This window comes from Tyto alba, unplaced genomic scaffold (assembly GCF_018691265.1).
Source record: "Tyto alba isolate M040663 unplaced genomic scaffold, T.alba_DEE_v4.0 Super-Scaffold_17, whole genome shotgun sequence".
Classification (NCBI taxonomy): domain Eukaryota; kingdom Metazoa; phylum Chordata; class Aves; order Strigiformes; family Tytonidae; genus Tyto; species Tyto alba.
Window position 1 is genome coordinate 10,721,679 of NW_024881279.1, and position 14,217 is coordinate 10,735,895.

General features: G+C 36.8%; 1 protein-coding gene across 9 annotated transcripts in view; it reads right to left on the bottom strand.

Moving 5' to 3' along the window:
• EBF1 (EBF transcription factor 1) overlaps positions 1–14,217 on the bottom strand; it is a 283,775-nt gene that overhangs the window by 7,068 nt on the left and 262,490 nt on the right. For 5 of the 9 annotated variants that reach the window (XM_042790401.1, XM_042790400.1, XM_042790399.1 and 2 more), the window contains exons 12-16: positions 8,092–8,157; positions 7,314–7,491; positions 5,579–5,758; positions 1,694–1,888; positions 1,259–1,327 (exon numbers count right to left, since the gene is read on the bottom strand). In XM_042790401.1, coding sequence (XP_042646335.1) covers positions 1,260–1,327; positions 1,694–1,888; positions 5,579–5,758; positions 7,314–7,491; positions 8,092–8,157 — 687 coding nt within the window. In that variant the 3' untranslated portion in view covers position 1,259. The remainder of the gene's footprint in view (positions 1–1,258; positions 1,328–1,693; positions 1,889–5,578; positions 5,759–7,313; positions 7,492–8,091; positions 8,158–14,217) is intronic. The other 4 variants (XM_042790406.1, XM_042790405.1, XM_042790404.1 and 1 more) reach the window with 1 other exon arrangement.

Consider the following 14,217-nt stretch of genomic DNA (forward strand, 5'->3'; position numbering starts at 1 on the left):
AAAAAACATTAACATGTTCAAAAGCTTCTGGCAGACAACTCTTAGCTCCTTTTTATTTTTTTTTATTTGGAGCTGAAATATCTTAGGTGTTGCCTTTAAAATTTGTAGCATGTTGGCAGTGCCAAATTTTTAAAACACACAAAAAGTAATCTCCTAAACACTACAGCTCATCTGAAAATTTTCTTGTGTTTTATTCCTGATGCAGTCTGTATTTATAATGAAGTCCTGACCAAAGGTACCCAAGCTCTGCTTATACACTCCTAATATCTCCAAAATTTCTGTGCGCATGTGTGTACATCTACAAGGATTCCTCCTTCTGATTCACCAATGTAAAACGCATTGAGGACAATGCTTTCCTTCAGTCACAATAGATCCCAGCTTTTATGAATGGATTCCTTCCACTCTGCCTGCACATAGTTTTTTTTTTGGCTGTTAATGGTGCCATCAGCATTATGCCTGCAAGCCCGGCATTTCTCTTTCCAGAGGCTGTAGAGTGACGTGTGGAGTCTCTGAAACTATCCTCCCCCTGTTCTGCACAGCTCTCTCTGCACATGGCTTTAAAAATGACAGATTTTATTCCCTGCTCGATGCTCTTTGGACAATTTGCATAGGCACGTGGAAAGGAAAACAGACCTCAGGTCTGGGGGAAGCACAACGCATACCGCAAAATCTTTCCCACCTCTGGCACAGTTGGAGGCAGCTGGCTGCATCTGCTTATGGAAACTCCTCGGTCTAAGCGAGCATGAAAATGTCTCTCTCAGCACACTAATGCGTAGTGAGGTAATTACACAGGAAGGTTTAAGCACAGTGTTGTAAAACAGGCTGAATCAAACACTGAAATGGGCAGTGCTGATCTTTGCAGCATCCTCAGTTTGACAAGCTTTTGTCTGTCACTGCCTCAGCCTGCAACACTCCAAAACATATTTAGGTGCGAATGCTGGAATATTTTGTAATGAGAGGGGAAGGGATGCAGAAAAGGAACAGCCCCTTGACACCAACAGTTGATGAGGCTTTCAAAAAGGCCCTGCACCATTTATGGAATTAATTGGCATAGAAGGATATTAATCAATGGAAACTAATGTTTGCCCTGGTATGAGTTAAACTGGAAAATGCTGCTGTTAGTTTGTAATGTGTCTTCTATTTATGAAAGGCAAAGGTTTGTGCCAGGCTCTGTAACGGTCTATTTGCTCTCAGTAGGATTTCTGCACAAGTGTACTATGACAAAGGAAAAAAAGGAAGGGAAGATTGAGTGACGTACTTCAGGAGAAGGCCAGCCCCTGGAGAGACCCTGCAGTGGAGTACTTGCTAGAGTCCACAAAAGACTGGTCTGATAAAGGACGACACCAGGGAATAAGAGAGGAAAGAAAGAAAAAGGATGGTATTAGTAAGCTGAAATATTACTCGTTTTTATCATAACAGTAGGTCTGTGCTTCAAAAGACACAGCCTCTCAATTCAGCAGTATTAGATGAGTTAGAGATAGGGTGGTTGCCAAACACCTGCATGGTACTGGGTGGGCTGGTGGTGGAGTCCAGTTACTCTTTACTGGAGAAAACGTTAGGACAGAGACCACCAGGGATCCCCCATTGTCTTCTATCCCCTTTGACAACTCAGTGTCTCTTAGAGCCTCGCAAGGCACTGGGAACTTACAGTTCTGAGAGCAGCCATCTATGCTCCAGACTTGGTTTCACCTACCTTGCAGGCTATTGCCATTGGTGCTGGTGCAGGTGGGAGGAGGAGAAGTTTGCGGTCTCACGACAGGCGCAAAAGCACTCTTCTGTTTCACCGCTGAGACCATGTTGGCTGGTGAGAAGGAGAAAATCCCAGAAGAACTGCTACAGTTTGAGGGGAGGCTAGTGGAGGAGGCCATTGTCGGACTTGATGGCACAACTAGAGGAAAAAAAGACCCCCCAAAAGGCATTCCTTAGTATTAGATAATCAGCAGGCTATAGAAACAAGAGAATCCTGCTTCTTGGATGCACTGGGTCTAATTTCAAATGGCCAGGGTCCTTACTGCAGTTAGATTTCTGGTTGTTCATGAAGTATGATCAATCACTATAGAAAACCCACTTACTTTGTTTTGTTTTGTAGGTGTTCAGGAGCAGTAATTGTAGGAGCTCTTAAATACTCCCTTAATTCTCTGCCACTGTAACTCCTTATTATTACAACCACCCTGTCCTGCCATGCTTTTTTAAATTTTTCTAATGATTGGCATTAGCCACTGCGCTGGTCTGAATTTGTAATTTTTTGTGTAGGTGGATAAGAGGGAATCCAGACTATGTAGATAACTCAGGGGTTACAAAACTGATGGGCAAGGAGAGTGGCTAAAGTACAAATCTGGATCTGGAATTTTTAGCTTGGAAAGTTTTGGGGTTTTAACTGGCCTCCAAAACTAGCATTTTAAGCCATGCTTTCCTTGTAGTAAGATGGCTCCAGAAAGACCTGTGCAGTTTCAAGCAAACATGCAGAAGTTATAGAGTTCTTAGTGGTGACCCAGTCAACCTGCTTGTCAAAAGTCAGCAAAAATGGTTGGGTTTCTTTCCTTTCTCAAACCCTGCAAGAACTAGGGTTTAAAAGGAGTTATTCTGAAAGCTGTGAATATATATATACACACAAGTACACACACATATATATACACACATGGAGGCAAGTCCAGCTTCAAGCAACGAGTGAGATGGCTGCTCTGAGAATTTTTTACTCTTTTGGTCTCCTGGCACTAGTGTTTTCAGTGTCTGTTGCACAAAAAAATGTGTGGATAACTGACAGAATCATGCTTTTCTTGTATCTCCCAATGGGAGAAACCACTAAACCTTTCTCACAATGGCCACAGATGCTTACTGTGTTATAGCTACTGGTACCAAGTCATTCTCCAGCTTTCCTGTATCCATCAGCTTTGGGAAAGTTTCTGCTGTGGGGCTTCCACGGAATTCTCAGTGACATGAAAAACAGTCATATTTCTCACATGACCATTTTATTTATGCACAGGAAGAGAACTGGCATTCTCACCTGAGATGGAGAATTTTGAAAATGAAAGTCTGCTTTATAATGGTCAAGACAAATAATTCTCCCACAGGATCTATGACCACCGTCTGAATAGTCAATAAAACATTCTCATTCAGAGCCATCGATTGGATTCTCAGCTGGAATAGCTAAGCAATGAAGCCATTCTGGTATATATCAGATGAAGATCTGGCTTTAACTACAAGACTGAATAAAATGAGTCTTCAGTTTTTCTAAATAAGTGTAGACATAAGGCTCTCCTTTATTTTAGGGACTGAACTGATTGTCCAAAGTGCAAACGTGCTACATAGGAGGTTCCGTTTTTAAATACAAATATCCTTAACCATTATTTTACTATACAGAGGGATAAATATCTTTGGTTCATGTATTTATCATTGAGGTTTTAAGTTAATTTGTTTTCATGAAAATAAAACCAACTACTTTTATATTCAGTCAGCATTGCCAATTTCCCCTCTTAGCCAACAAAAAAACAGGAAAGGTACCAATAGTAAGATTCCATATTTTCATTCTTTGTCCCGTTTAGAAACTGCTTATACACATGAGGGAGCTATGAATAATTACATATTATAGAGTAAAATTCCTATCATCTGGTCTTTGAATTATTATTTTATTTGCATTTATGTAGATAAAAATCACCCTATTTAAGTTCTTATTTGAGAATCTGATATCATATTTGTTAACACTGAGGAAATCAATTAATGGAAATTAAATGTTCAAAGTTTCACAGTCTGACAGATACAATCTTAGTCTGAAGTCACTCCATGTCTGGAAGTACTTGCTAAGGGAGAGCAATCAAAGCACCTAAATTGAATTGCTACTATACAGCAATTAGTTTATTGATTTAATTAAGAATGCCACCTTTTAATTTTCAGGTCATGATTGAAGCATTTTCTGATTCAATGGATTAGGCGTTAGCAGAATGACAGATCTACCAAGAAAACCTCCCCAAATATAACTAGAATAGAGAACCAGGGCTGGGAAGTGAAGTGCTATTCTAAAGAGGACTTTGTTCATAAATATGAAATAATACACTGCTAGGGTATTTTAAATGCATTACTGGCATCTGCTTCCAAAAAGAGATGTCTCATCAATCATGTTATATTATGAATTCAGAGTGCACAGATTCTATGACAGTAAATTCAACTTAATAAGTAAGGTACTTTGTAACATTACATGTTACATTATTATTAGAGTAGAAAAATAATAACTGGTTAGGAATTCCCAGGTTATAAGTACTAGTTATGTGGGTAAATATTTTCTTATAAATTTGCAGCAGCTAAGAAGCCTTAGAGGTAATTTTTTAAATCGGGGTTTCTATCCTCTTTTTAATTCTGAACTTTAGCAGTGCAATGCAAAATAATTCATTACTGCTGTTACACCACTAAACTTAAGATTTGCTGCGTAAACCTTGTTATGTTCAGCAGTCTGTTTGTCCTGTCCATGCCAGAGTCTCAGCCTATAAACCTATTTATATGACAAGACCTTCTGGCCTGATTCTGCTAGCAGCTTTCTACAAATGTCAGTGGAATTCTCTATGACACATGAGTAAGTAATGTCAGAGGAATTGGGCAGGTCCTATTAATTTAATTTTCTCACGTGAATAGGGACTAAGGAGCTGTGTGAGTGGCTGCAGAATTGGTTCATAGGCCTTTATCAATTGAAATGTATTTATATTTAAAGAGGCTACTAAACCTTTAATACCAAGATGCAGAAAGTTAGTCCTACACATAAATATTTCCCTGTAGACCATAAGCTCTTTACACCATCGGATGTATGATTTGTATGACTTACATCTTTGTGGCATTCACTATACAGACACTAAAACACAAACTTTAAGAGCCATTGTCACATGTTACTGACTAATACTAATCTCTCAGTGAAGTCAATATAATACCTGCTTACAAAGCAAATGGAGTATAAGCAATCAAGATTAGGCCTGATAGTAATTCATCATTTCTATAAAGGTTATGAACATATTATTTGCTCAGAGGTTTCAGAAACATCATCATGCAGCTTATGGAAATGTCAGTCTTATTACAGTAAACTTTTCAGCCTTTCATATCTTAGAGCTGGAAAAATACTGCTTTCCTGCAGAAAATATCTTTAACTTCCTTTCATACCCACTGCAACAAAAAGTGGCATACTGACAACTGACTTTTAATCCATTCCAACGGGCATTAAGTCATTTGTGCCATCCCTACTTTCTAGCAACATTGAGGACAGCATTTCTTATTTACAGAATATAAGGTAAGTTATGAAACTATCAGCCTAAATCATGAGACACATTATTCTTTTTAAGCTTTTGTGAGACATAATAATAATAATAATAAATAAATAATAATAATATTAATAATAATAATATAAATACAGAGAAGATTATTTCTGGCAACATTAATATCTTCAAAGTGCTTCAAAGGTCAGTGCCTTGGAGAGGAGAGAAAGGACCAAGCTCTGTTTTAAGTGCTCAAAATAGAAACTAAATATTGAGTATCACAGAAAAGTCACCATCTCCTTCTAAAGAAAAATGTGCAAAATACAGAAAAGCCATTTAATACTCACTGGCATAGGGAGAATTGGCAGCAGATCCATTCAGGAAGGTTGGGGAACCGCCTAAATTTGACATTCCAGCATTCCCATAGCCATTCATGCTTGTTGTGACAGAGTTATAATTTGTCTGCTGAGGGGTGGTGCTTGGCACATAGCCATGAGGTGACACACTGCTTGAGTTGCGAGTAAAACCTTTTGTGGGGAGGGAATACATTTAGAAATTGGTATTAGCCTGAGAACAGTTTCTTACACAAAGAGCTACAAACAAGTAACTGGGCTACCAAGCTAGCAGCCTAGTCTAGCCCTGGCGTGCACGGGGAGGGCCAGGACTGACCACCACTGCAACCAGGTAACCCAAACTGTGAACCCGCACGGCCTGGGTCCTGCTGATGGGAGCACAAAAAGGGAGGAGGGAGGCTACAGCCTTCACAGCTCCTCAGGCAACCTCTGCCCTCAAGCTGAGATTACCATTGGGTATTGTAGGAACAGTCACTCTAAAAGAGCTGTTTGTAGGAAATGGAGTAAACAGGGCCTACATTTTCAAAGTGAGGAGTGCATACCGACTTAAGGTATGTGACAAGCATATGATTTTCGTTAACTCTTTTCTGATGTTGCTCTCATTTAGTGCATCTCAAATGAGACTCTCACGGCATACTTCAGAAAATGTAGGGTATATTTCTGAAAATAATGGGATATCCTTAGTCTTTTTGCCCTGATCTGTTAATTTTGTTGGCAAAAAATGAGTATCAAATTTGGCACCAAGTTAAAATTCAAATCTCTACCTAATTCTGGAAATGATGTTTGGGGAAACTCATATCCAAATGTCCAAAAAGGAAGATTTGTTTCTAGAAGCACAGAAATACAAAATGCACCTCCACTCCTAGAAGAAAAAATGCCACCTTTTCTTCCTACCACACAGTACATTCATAAAATATTTTAATCTAAAAATAATTTATATTTTTTAGTGCAATGAAAAAGAATTTTGTCCGTCCTTCTGTAAAACAGCCTTTCTAATTCTTTCTCATTAAAGTGGATTTTTAAGTTGGATAATAAATAGAGCTGAGGAAAGGAGAGGGGAAAATGCAAAGGGTTTTTACAAAATGTTCTTCACATTTTTTATTTTTAACTGTAGGTATTAAAACGATATTGATTTTATACAAAGTGAAAACCACTTTCTTTTAAAAATTAGAGAAACTCTGAAAATGTTTTCATATATAGTTCTATTTTTTGCTAGTTTCAAAATTTAGGAAAGTCTCAAACTCTGACAAAAAATCAGTTCCAATATTATAAGTCTTGCAAAACCAAACCAAACCAAACATACAAATATTCAAGGGATACTTTTGTGTTATAAAGAAATGCTACATAGGGCCCAGACAGAAAGATCATCCATGTTCAGGAAAATATATAAGCAAGTACTTAACTTTAGGTACATGCTCAAATCAGTGGAAATCCTTTTAAAATTAGTGGGATTCAAACACAAATACAAGTGTTATTCTAAGCAAAAGGAAAAGCTATTTAAACATATGGAGAAGTGCTTTTCCCAAATTGCAGCAAAAGTCACTAAAGAAAGCCCCACCTCATGATAATGTTGTGTCATTCAGAGGTTGTGCATGTGTATGGGATGGTGTCTGTCTAGATGTGTTCCTAGCCTTCAGTTTTGACCCATCACTCTTTCACTGCTCAGCACGTTTCCCTGCCTTTAATCAGAAAAGGTTCATAGAGAGAGGAAGACGAGTCTTCTCCTGACCCTGGTTGGTGGCTTGTGAGGCTTCGGAAACATTGACAGCTAGTTGACCACTAAAGGAATTCACTCCCATCATTCCTGCATGGACTGACGTGTTAGCAAGTGCGGGGAGCTGGTTGTGATTGCGGGGGACACTGTAGAGTGCTTCTGCAATGTCTGCTGCTCTTTTCAGGATTATTTCCTAGAGGATAAGAAGGGGAAAAAAGAATAAAAGAATTAGCAATGCGACTCTGACAAACCTTTTCTTACACATTAAAATGAAACATTTCCCTGACCAAAGGCAAAAACTAGATGCTTTTCTTTCTAAACCAGTTGGCTGACTGATAGCTAATGCTTATAAGATCTGCTGCCTTTGTGATAAATCCTGACATCTGTGTAAGAGAGCTGGAAACTTCAGTCCCAGCGGCCACATTTCTATGTAACAAGACCAACTAGTGGAATGGGGCTGGAGCCTAGACTTACTTCACCTTAAAGCTATCTTTAGGGTAGGATCAAAAAATCACTTGTGGCAAAACATAATGCATATTATTGCTCATATTACATAGTATCTGGTGAAAGTGGGTAAATGCCTCCAGGGTTAATAACATGTTGCTTTTACAAGCACTAAATTCACACCCTTTAAAAAAGAAAACAAGGAAACTAAACCTCAATCCAGATATGACATTGCCCTCTATATTTAGTCCTGTCTCACATTGTAGTATTATATACCTTTAGCCCCTGATCTATCTATACATTTACAAAATAGCCATGTTTTAGAATTGCTGAAGTAGAATGCATTTACCTGGTTATTATGTGGCATACCATAGAGTGCTTCTACTAAATCAGCAGCCCTCTTAAGTATCACTTCCTGTCAATATAAAAACAGATGCATTCCGCTGAGTTCAATAAACTACTTGTGGGGGAAAACAAATATTAGAATCTTTTATAATCTTCTATTAGTTGCACCATGTTTTGTGGTTTGTTTTTGTTTTTTTTTTTTTTTTCTCCCACCAGGTATACCTTAATTGCAACAATTCTCAGCAACCACTGAATGGTGTTAAATCACTAGTTCATCCTATTCGCACACACATGCTTAATCAAGTCAAAAGGTGAGAATCACTGGTGCTGCAAAATAAAATACATCACTCAATTGTCTCTACCATCTGCACTATAAACCACTCATCAGTTTATTGCAGAATACAATCCTGAGGTCATTTGCTACATTACTGCAATCAATGTCATTCAGAGCATGTTATGAAACCCCTCAATGTTTTTATTTTAATCTTAATTGCATACTGCAGGAATTGTAACCTTACCCAGCAGGCCACATTCAAAAGATACCCAATCAGTCTTATGCTACTGCTAATGTAACCTTTCAACTTCTTTGGTTTGTATCCCAATATGATGAGTCATGGTAGGATCCATGTCCATAAAATGATGCACAAGACGAAAACACATGCAGTAGAAGAGAATGGCCCAGTACAGTGCAGTGTTTCCTGGAAAAGTTCCCTGCATGGACAGCAGAATTCAAAACAGTGTGGGATTTAGTTCTCCATTTGGGGCAAATTTTCTTTTCTACATTTTCCTATTTGTTCCTTTTCACTTAATATTTCTTAAAGTATCTTAAATTGGCAGGCAAGTAATAATAGCATTTCCTGTGTTCGTACATTTTACAGTGTGGAAAAAATCTCTATGAAAAATCCTGATAGAAAATGTAAAAATGCATTGCTGAATTAACCCAGAAGTAATTTTTTTTTCATATTCTTTCAAAGCATCCAGCAGATTCCCAGTTGCCTAATCAAAAGCAGTTGAGACTGTCCATTGAATAAAACAATATGTTTTTGTATTTCCCAGCCCCTAAGTATTGCTGTAATATACTAACATGATACTATTCACCACAGTATATTTCTGCAGATAGCTTACAAAAATAGTACCAGTTCTAAGGTTTTTACAGTTTTCTACAAAGTTAAACTTTTAAACTTAAAATATTTTACACAATAGCCATATTTTATACCAAAAAGAAACAGTAATGCTCAATTTTCATATACTGTAGACTCTGATCAGAAAATAGAGATATAATTGCATTCATTTTGCTGTCACCATAACCTCTTCAAAAATCCTTGAACAACTCTTCAAATGACAAGCTTTTAGATGCATATTAGCATTTTTTTCAATTTTAAATTCTCTATAATATGAGATAAAATAGTTGTCATACTGCAGTAACTACTTATGACATATATAATGTCCTAAATTCAAAAATGAGATGGAGGATTTTTGTACTCCCAGTAAACATTTAGGCTTGCTTTCTGCTGCACACACCCCTCTCTCAGAACACACATTTAAATTATTTTCCACATATGAAGTGAGATGTAATATATAATTGGATTTTTTAAATCACTACATTTGAAACAGATTTGGAGGAGTTAAGTTTCTACAGCCTCCTTCTGTTTTTTGGGGTTTTTTTTGGTTTGTTTTCTTTTTTTTTTTTTTTTTTTTTTTTTTTTTTGTTTGGGTTTTTTCTATTGTGGTTGTTGTTCTGGGTTTGGGGATTTTTTTTGTGCGTGTGGCTTGACCACAACAGTTAGCAGTATAATCATGGACAGACAGACTACAAACAACAACCAGGTACAATTAATCCTTGTCGCTTTACCAGAATCATCAGAATACTGAGCTGCCCTTTTTGCTTCATACTGAAGATACAAACTAGAGAAGAACAGAGATGTTACTGAAAAATGTTATCTTTTTCAAGCCATGATTTTAGGTAGAAAATTACTGCACAGGTGTTTGACTTTGCAAACTACGATTTATTTCACTTCAGTAGAAATTGTTTGCACTATATATTTCACTGATGGAAAATTAGAATGTGATACAGAGCCCACAAACTGCTTTGGAATATTGTTAACCTCAGCTGTCATTATGCCAAATTACTAAAAAAAGAGAAAGTTTAAATAGTAATTTCTGCTCTACCTGACTAATCATAGTTATTTATGTAATGCTGAGCTAAAAACCTTAGAATGCATCTAAAAAGAGATTGAAGATCATGTTAAAAAATGAGGTAATTACATGAACTCTTACAGCCATTCTACCTAATATCAAATATAATCCAGCTCTTAAACACTGGAAGTTCTTTGATGACATATCATATTGCATGTAAATAAAACTATGTCATGATGGTTTATTGAAATATGCTTGACAAGTTGCATTCAATTTTCCTAGCTAGTCAATAGTTATATTTTTTCCAACATTTTCAGTCTGTAAATTTGAGTTTCATACTTTCTCTAACAGTATTTTCACACAATAAAAACATTTCTTGTTTATGACATTTTCAGATCATACAAAGCAGATGTTACACAAAAACTCCTGCGTCAAATAGTGGTATCTTCTACTCCAGAGCTGACGGTAGTTCTTATAGACACAAACTAGCTTTAAAAATACACAATAAAATGCTACTACATACATGCTCAAGATATTAACTTCTGGTTTTCTGAATGCATCTTAAACCCTTTGCAGCTCTGCTTAAATTACCACAGAAGCTACTGTTACAACTCCACATACAAAGGAGCCCCAAAAGTCCTCTATAAGTTAGAGCAACAGACCTTGCAAGGTGCTTGGATTGCGGTGACCAGAAAATTGTTCTCACCTCCATGTCATTACGCGCACAGTGAAGCAGCCCCCGAGCATGTTTGTGTTCGGGATCTAATATATTGCCTTTCAATCAGAGCTGAGAGCCACTGAACACATAGACAGAACATGACGAGCAGGTCAGGAAAGCAATAAAGATTTTACAGAGCTGTCCAAGGTGCTAAATTTACTCAATAATGGGTTTGGCACCATAGTGTTAACCTCTCATTTACTACCAGTTTGAGGGACTAAATTGAAGTAGCTGACTTCATTTACCTTGAAATGTATATTTTATGACATTATGTAAGTAGATTGAAAGGGCACTGCAGTTTTAACAATTTAAAGGCTAGAGCATGTTTAAGATGAAGCTCGAATATTTATTGTATATTGCACTTAAACTATATTGTATATTAAAATGCATTGATTAAATTTGTAAAAGTTATTATAAAAAAGGACAGCTAATATAAAAGATCTATGTCTTTTAAAATTCAATTGATACTGCATGTTACCAGTGCAATGGTGATAGATAAACAGATAGATAGGTGGACAGAGCAGCAGACAGACATATCAAAAAGTGAATGAAACTCACATTCTGTAAAAAGAAGTCTCTGCATAAGCTCAAAGTCTGTTATTACAGATACTCTTTTGTTCACGGAAATTTTTCTTTGCCTTCATCTTAGAAGCCTAGATTTTCATAGCAGTAAGTGGGCATCATGTAAGGTCCTTCCAATTGAATATGCAAGTGGAAATATTTCCTGAGAGAGACAGAGTTTGACTAAAGCTAATATCTAATTTATGGGGGCATTTGTCAAGAAAGATCCACTCTTCTATTAATGTTAAAAGTCTGACAGCTTTTGGTTTAGAATAAAGGACTTTGCAGCATTTTGTCAGAGATAAAGTGAGAGTCTTGTCTTGCATTTTATTTCAAATGAGCATCATTTTATTTCTATAAAAATAACAATTGAGCAAATATTTAAAAGAGGAAAAATTGCTTTAGTGATTAAATATGATGTATCAGAATACTGCCCTCCATGAAGCTACACACCACAGATCCAGAGTTCATTTTTATTCCAAACTGAAGCTGATTTTCTACTGAGGGATTTCTACTTTTTGAAATTTTGAAACAGGAATGCAATTAAATATTTTAATTAAATTTTCCGCCTGAAAATATTAAGGGGAGTTTACATAAGCAAAAGAGAAGGCTGGGTATTGAAGTATGCTGTAACTTTGCATATTTCAAGATTACTGTTGGAAAGATAATACAAATCATACCGGAATGACTGTGCTTTTTAAGCACAAAAACTGAAATTCAGACTGAATCCACTTCTGACAGAATGTACCTTGAACCAACATTACAGCAACTTCACATGTTTTGTTTGTGGCATGCATTCCTCTCAGAAGGAATTAATTAAGATCAAGAAACTTGCATTTCAAGTTTTATCATGGTGAAAACATCTTGTGTCAAGTTCTATGATGATAAACACATTTTGTGCCAGCTTTAAAAAAGATGGGATATTTCTTCTGTTGACATCTGCTTACTTTTTATTCAGCAACTAGTGAAAAAAAGCCACCCTGTGTTCCTAAAGGGCTGTGAGTCTAGTCAGATAAAGGGTATCTAGAGTTACACTGAGTTATTCAGCTTAAGTAACTAAATTAGATAATGTCCAAGGTACTTGTTAAATCTAAATGAATTTTGTCAAGAAGCAGCTGATCACAATACATAATACTCATCAGCCACATACTGTATTATTGAGACCACCAAAGGATTTATGTACTTGTGGAGGGCGTGGGGGGGAAGCTGTTCTAGCATACTCTGAGGCATTTATCTTATGTGTTGTCTAGATATCATATCACCTTCTAATGCTCTTTAGCATTGTAATACAAGAGAGAGCTCATTCATCTTCTGAGAGGGTACTTAGGGATGATGATGTCATTCATACTTCCTTGACTCTTGTGTCTGACCTCCTAGCTCTGCCTTCTAACTTCCTACTTGCATGGCTACTTGCAAGAAAAAAACTTCTTCAGAGTCAAAATGCTGAAATTTCAAGTCAAAAATACAATAATTCGTGCTCAAATTTTTCTTTTGTTTTTCAATAGGTGAAATTATAAATGTGATAGTTAAGGATACGTGTTAGAACTTTTAAACTTATACTTAAAATTTGTGTATGCATTATATTTTAAAAGAGAAAGACAAAATTGTGAACACGTCTTTCAAGTATAAAAGCAAACCCAACATTTTGGTCGAGAGCCATTTAGAAGGATGCCACAGAGCTACAATGCCAGTCATCTAGCTTGATATACAAGCGTTTCAGCCCGTCCAGAACCTGCCATCTCTCCATAGCTACACCGAGCACTGCATTATTGTATCATCTTCCGTGATTATAGTTTTATAAAGATTCATAAAAGCTATTCAACATGTAAAGATCCTCCATTTACTGTAAAACTGAGGGAACTATGCCAGCCTAATGGGAAGTATAAAGTAATAAGGCCATTTCACTAAGAAGATATTTGTACTCACACAAAGATGAAAACTTCTCCAGCAAACAAACAACGGAATTGTTTCCATATATTATAACTGAATCATACTGAAGAAGGAAACACCATATAGATATTAGAAAGACAGGAAGGCAAAACGAGAGAGAAAGACAACACACTTCACTTGAGGGGTAAAAAAAAAAAGCTTCTGCTTACTGTTGCCTATAGGATGGAAGAAGTGCATTGAATTCCTGTCACTGAATTTCATTGGCCATTTCCAGAAAATAATTTTACAGTGGGAGCTAGAACCTTAGCTTTTCCAAACCATTGTAGTCTCATCAGCCTCCACCCAAACTGAAAATCACAGCCTAAATCTACAGCACTAAAAACAGTCATGCGTGACCTTACCACCTGCTCCACAATGAGCTAACCTTATAAATAAAATATAGAAAACCTATATGAGGCAGCAGAAAGAACAAACACTGAAGTGCAAATGCGAGCAGGCATCTAGCCATAAACACTGAGAATCGATGATTAAAACACCTCTTAACCACAAAGGTGATAAATGCATAGCAATAGGGAAACACACCCTATTCAGAAAGTCTCCATTGCAAATACTGCTGACAAAAGAAGGAACAAAATTATGATGATCACCTGTAAGTCTGTCCTTGCAAGTCTCCCATCTCATCCCTCTTACCCTTCTGTTAATATAGTGTACTTAGATACTAAAAAAAGGTATCAACCTCCTTTTTTTTTAATCCACTCATGCTGCTAGTCTTTATTTCCATAAATGATGGGCACATAACAATGGCAACAGAATTAGTAGCTAGCA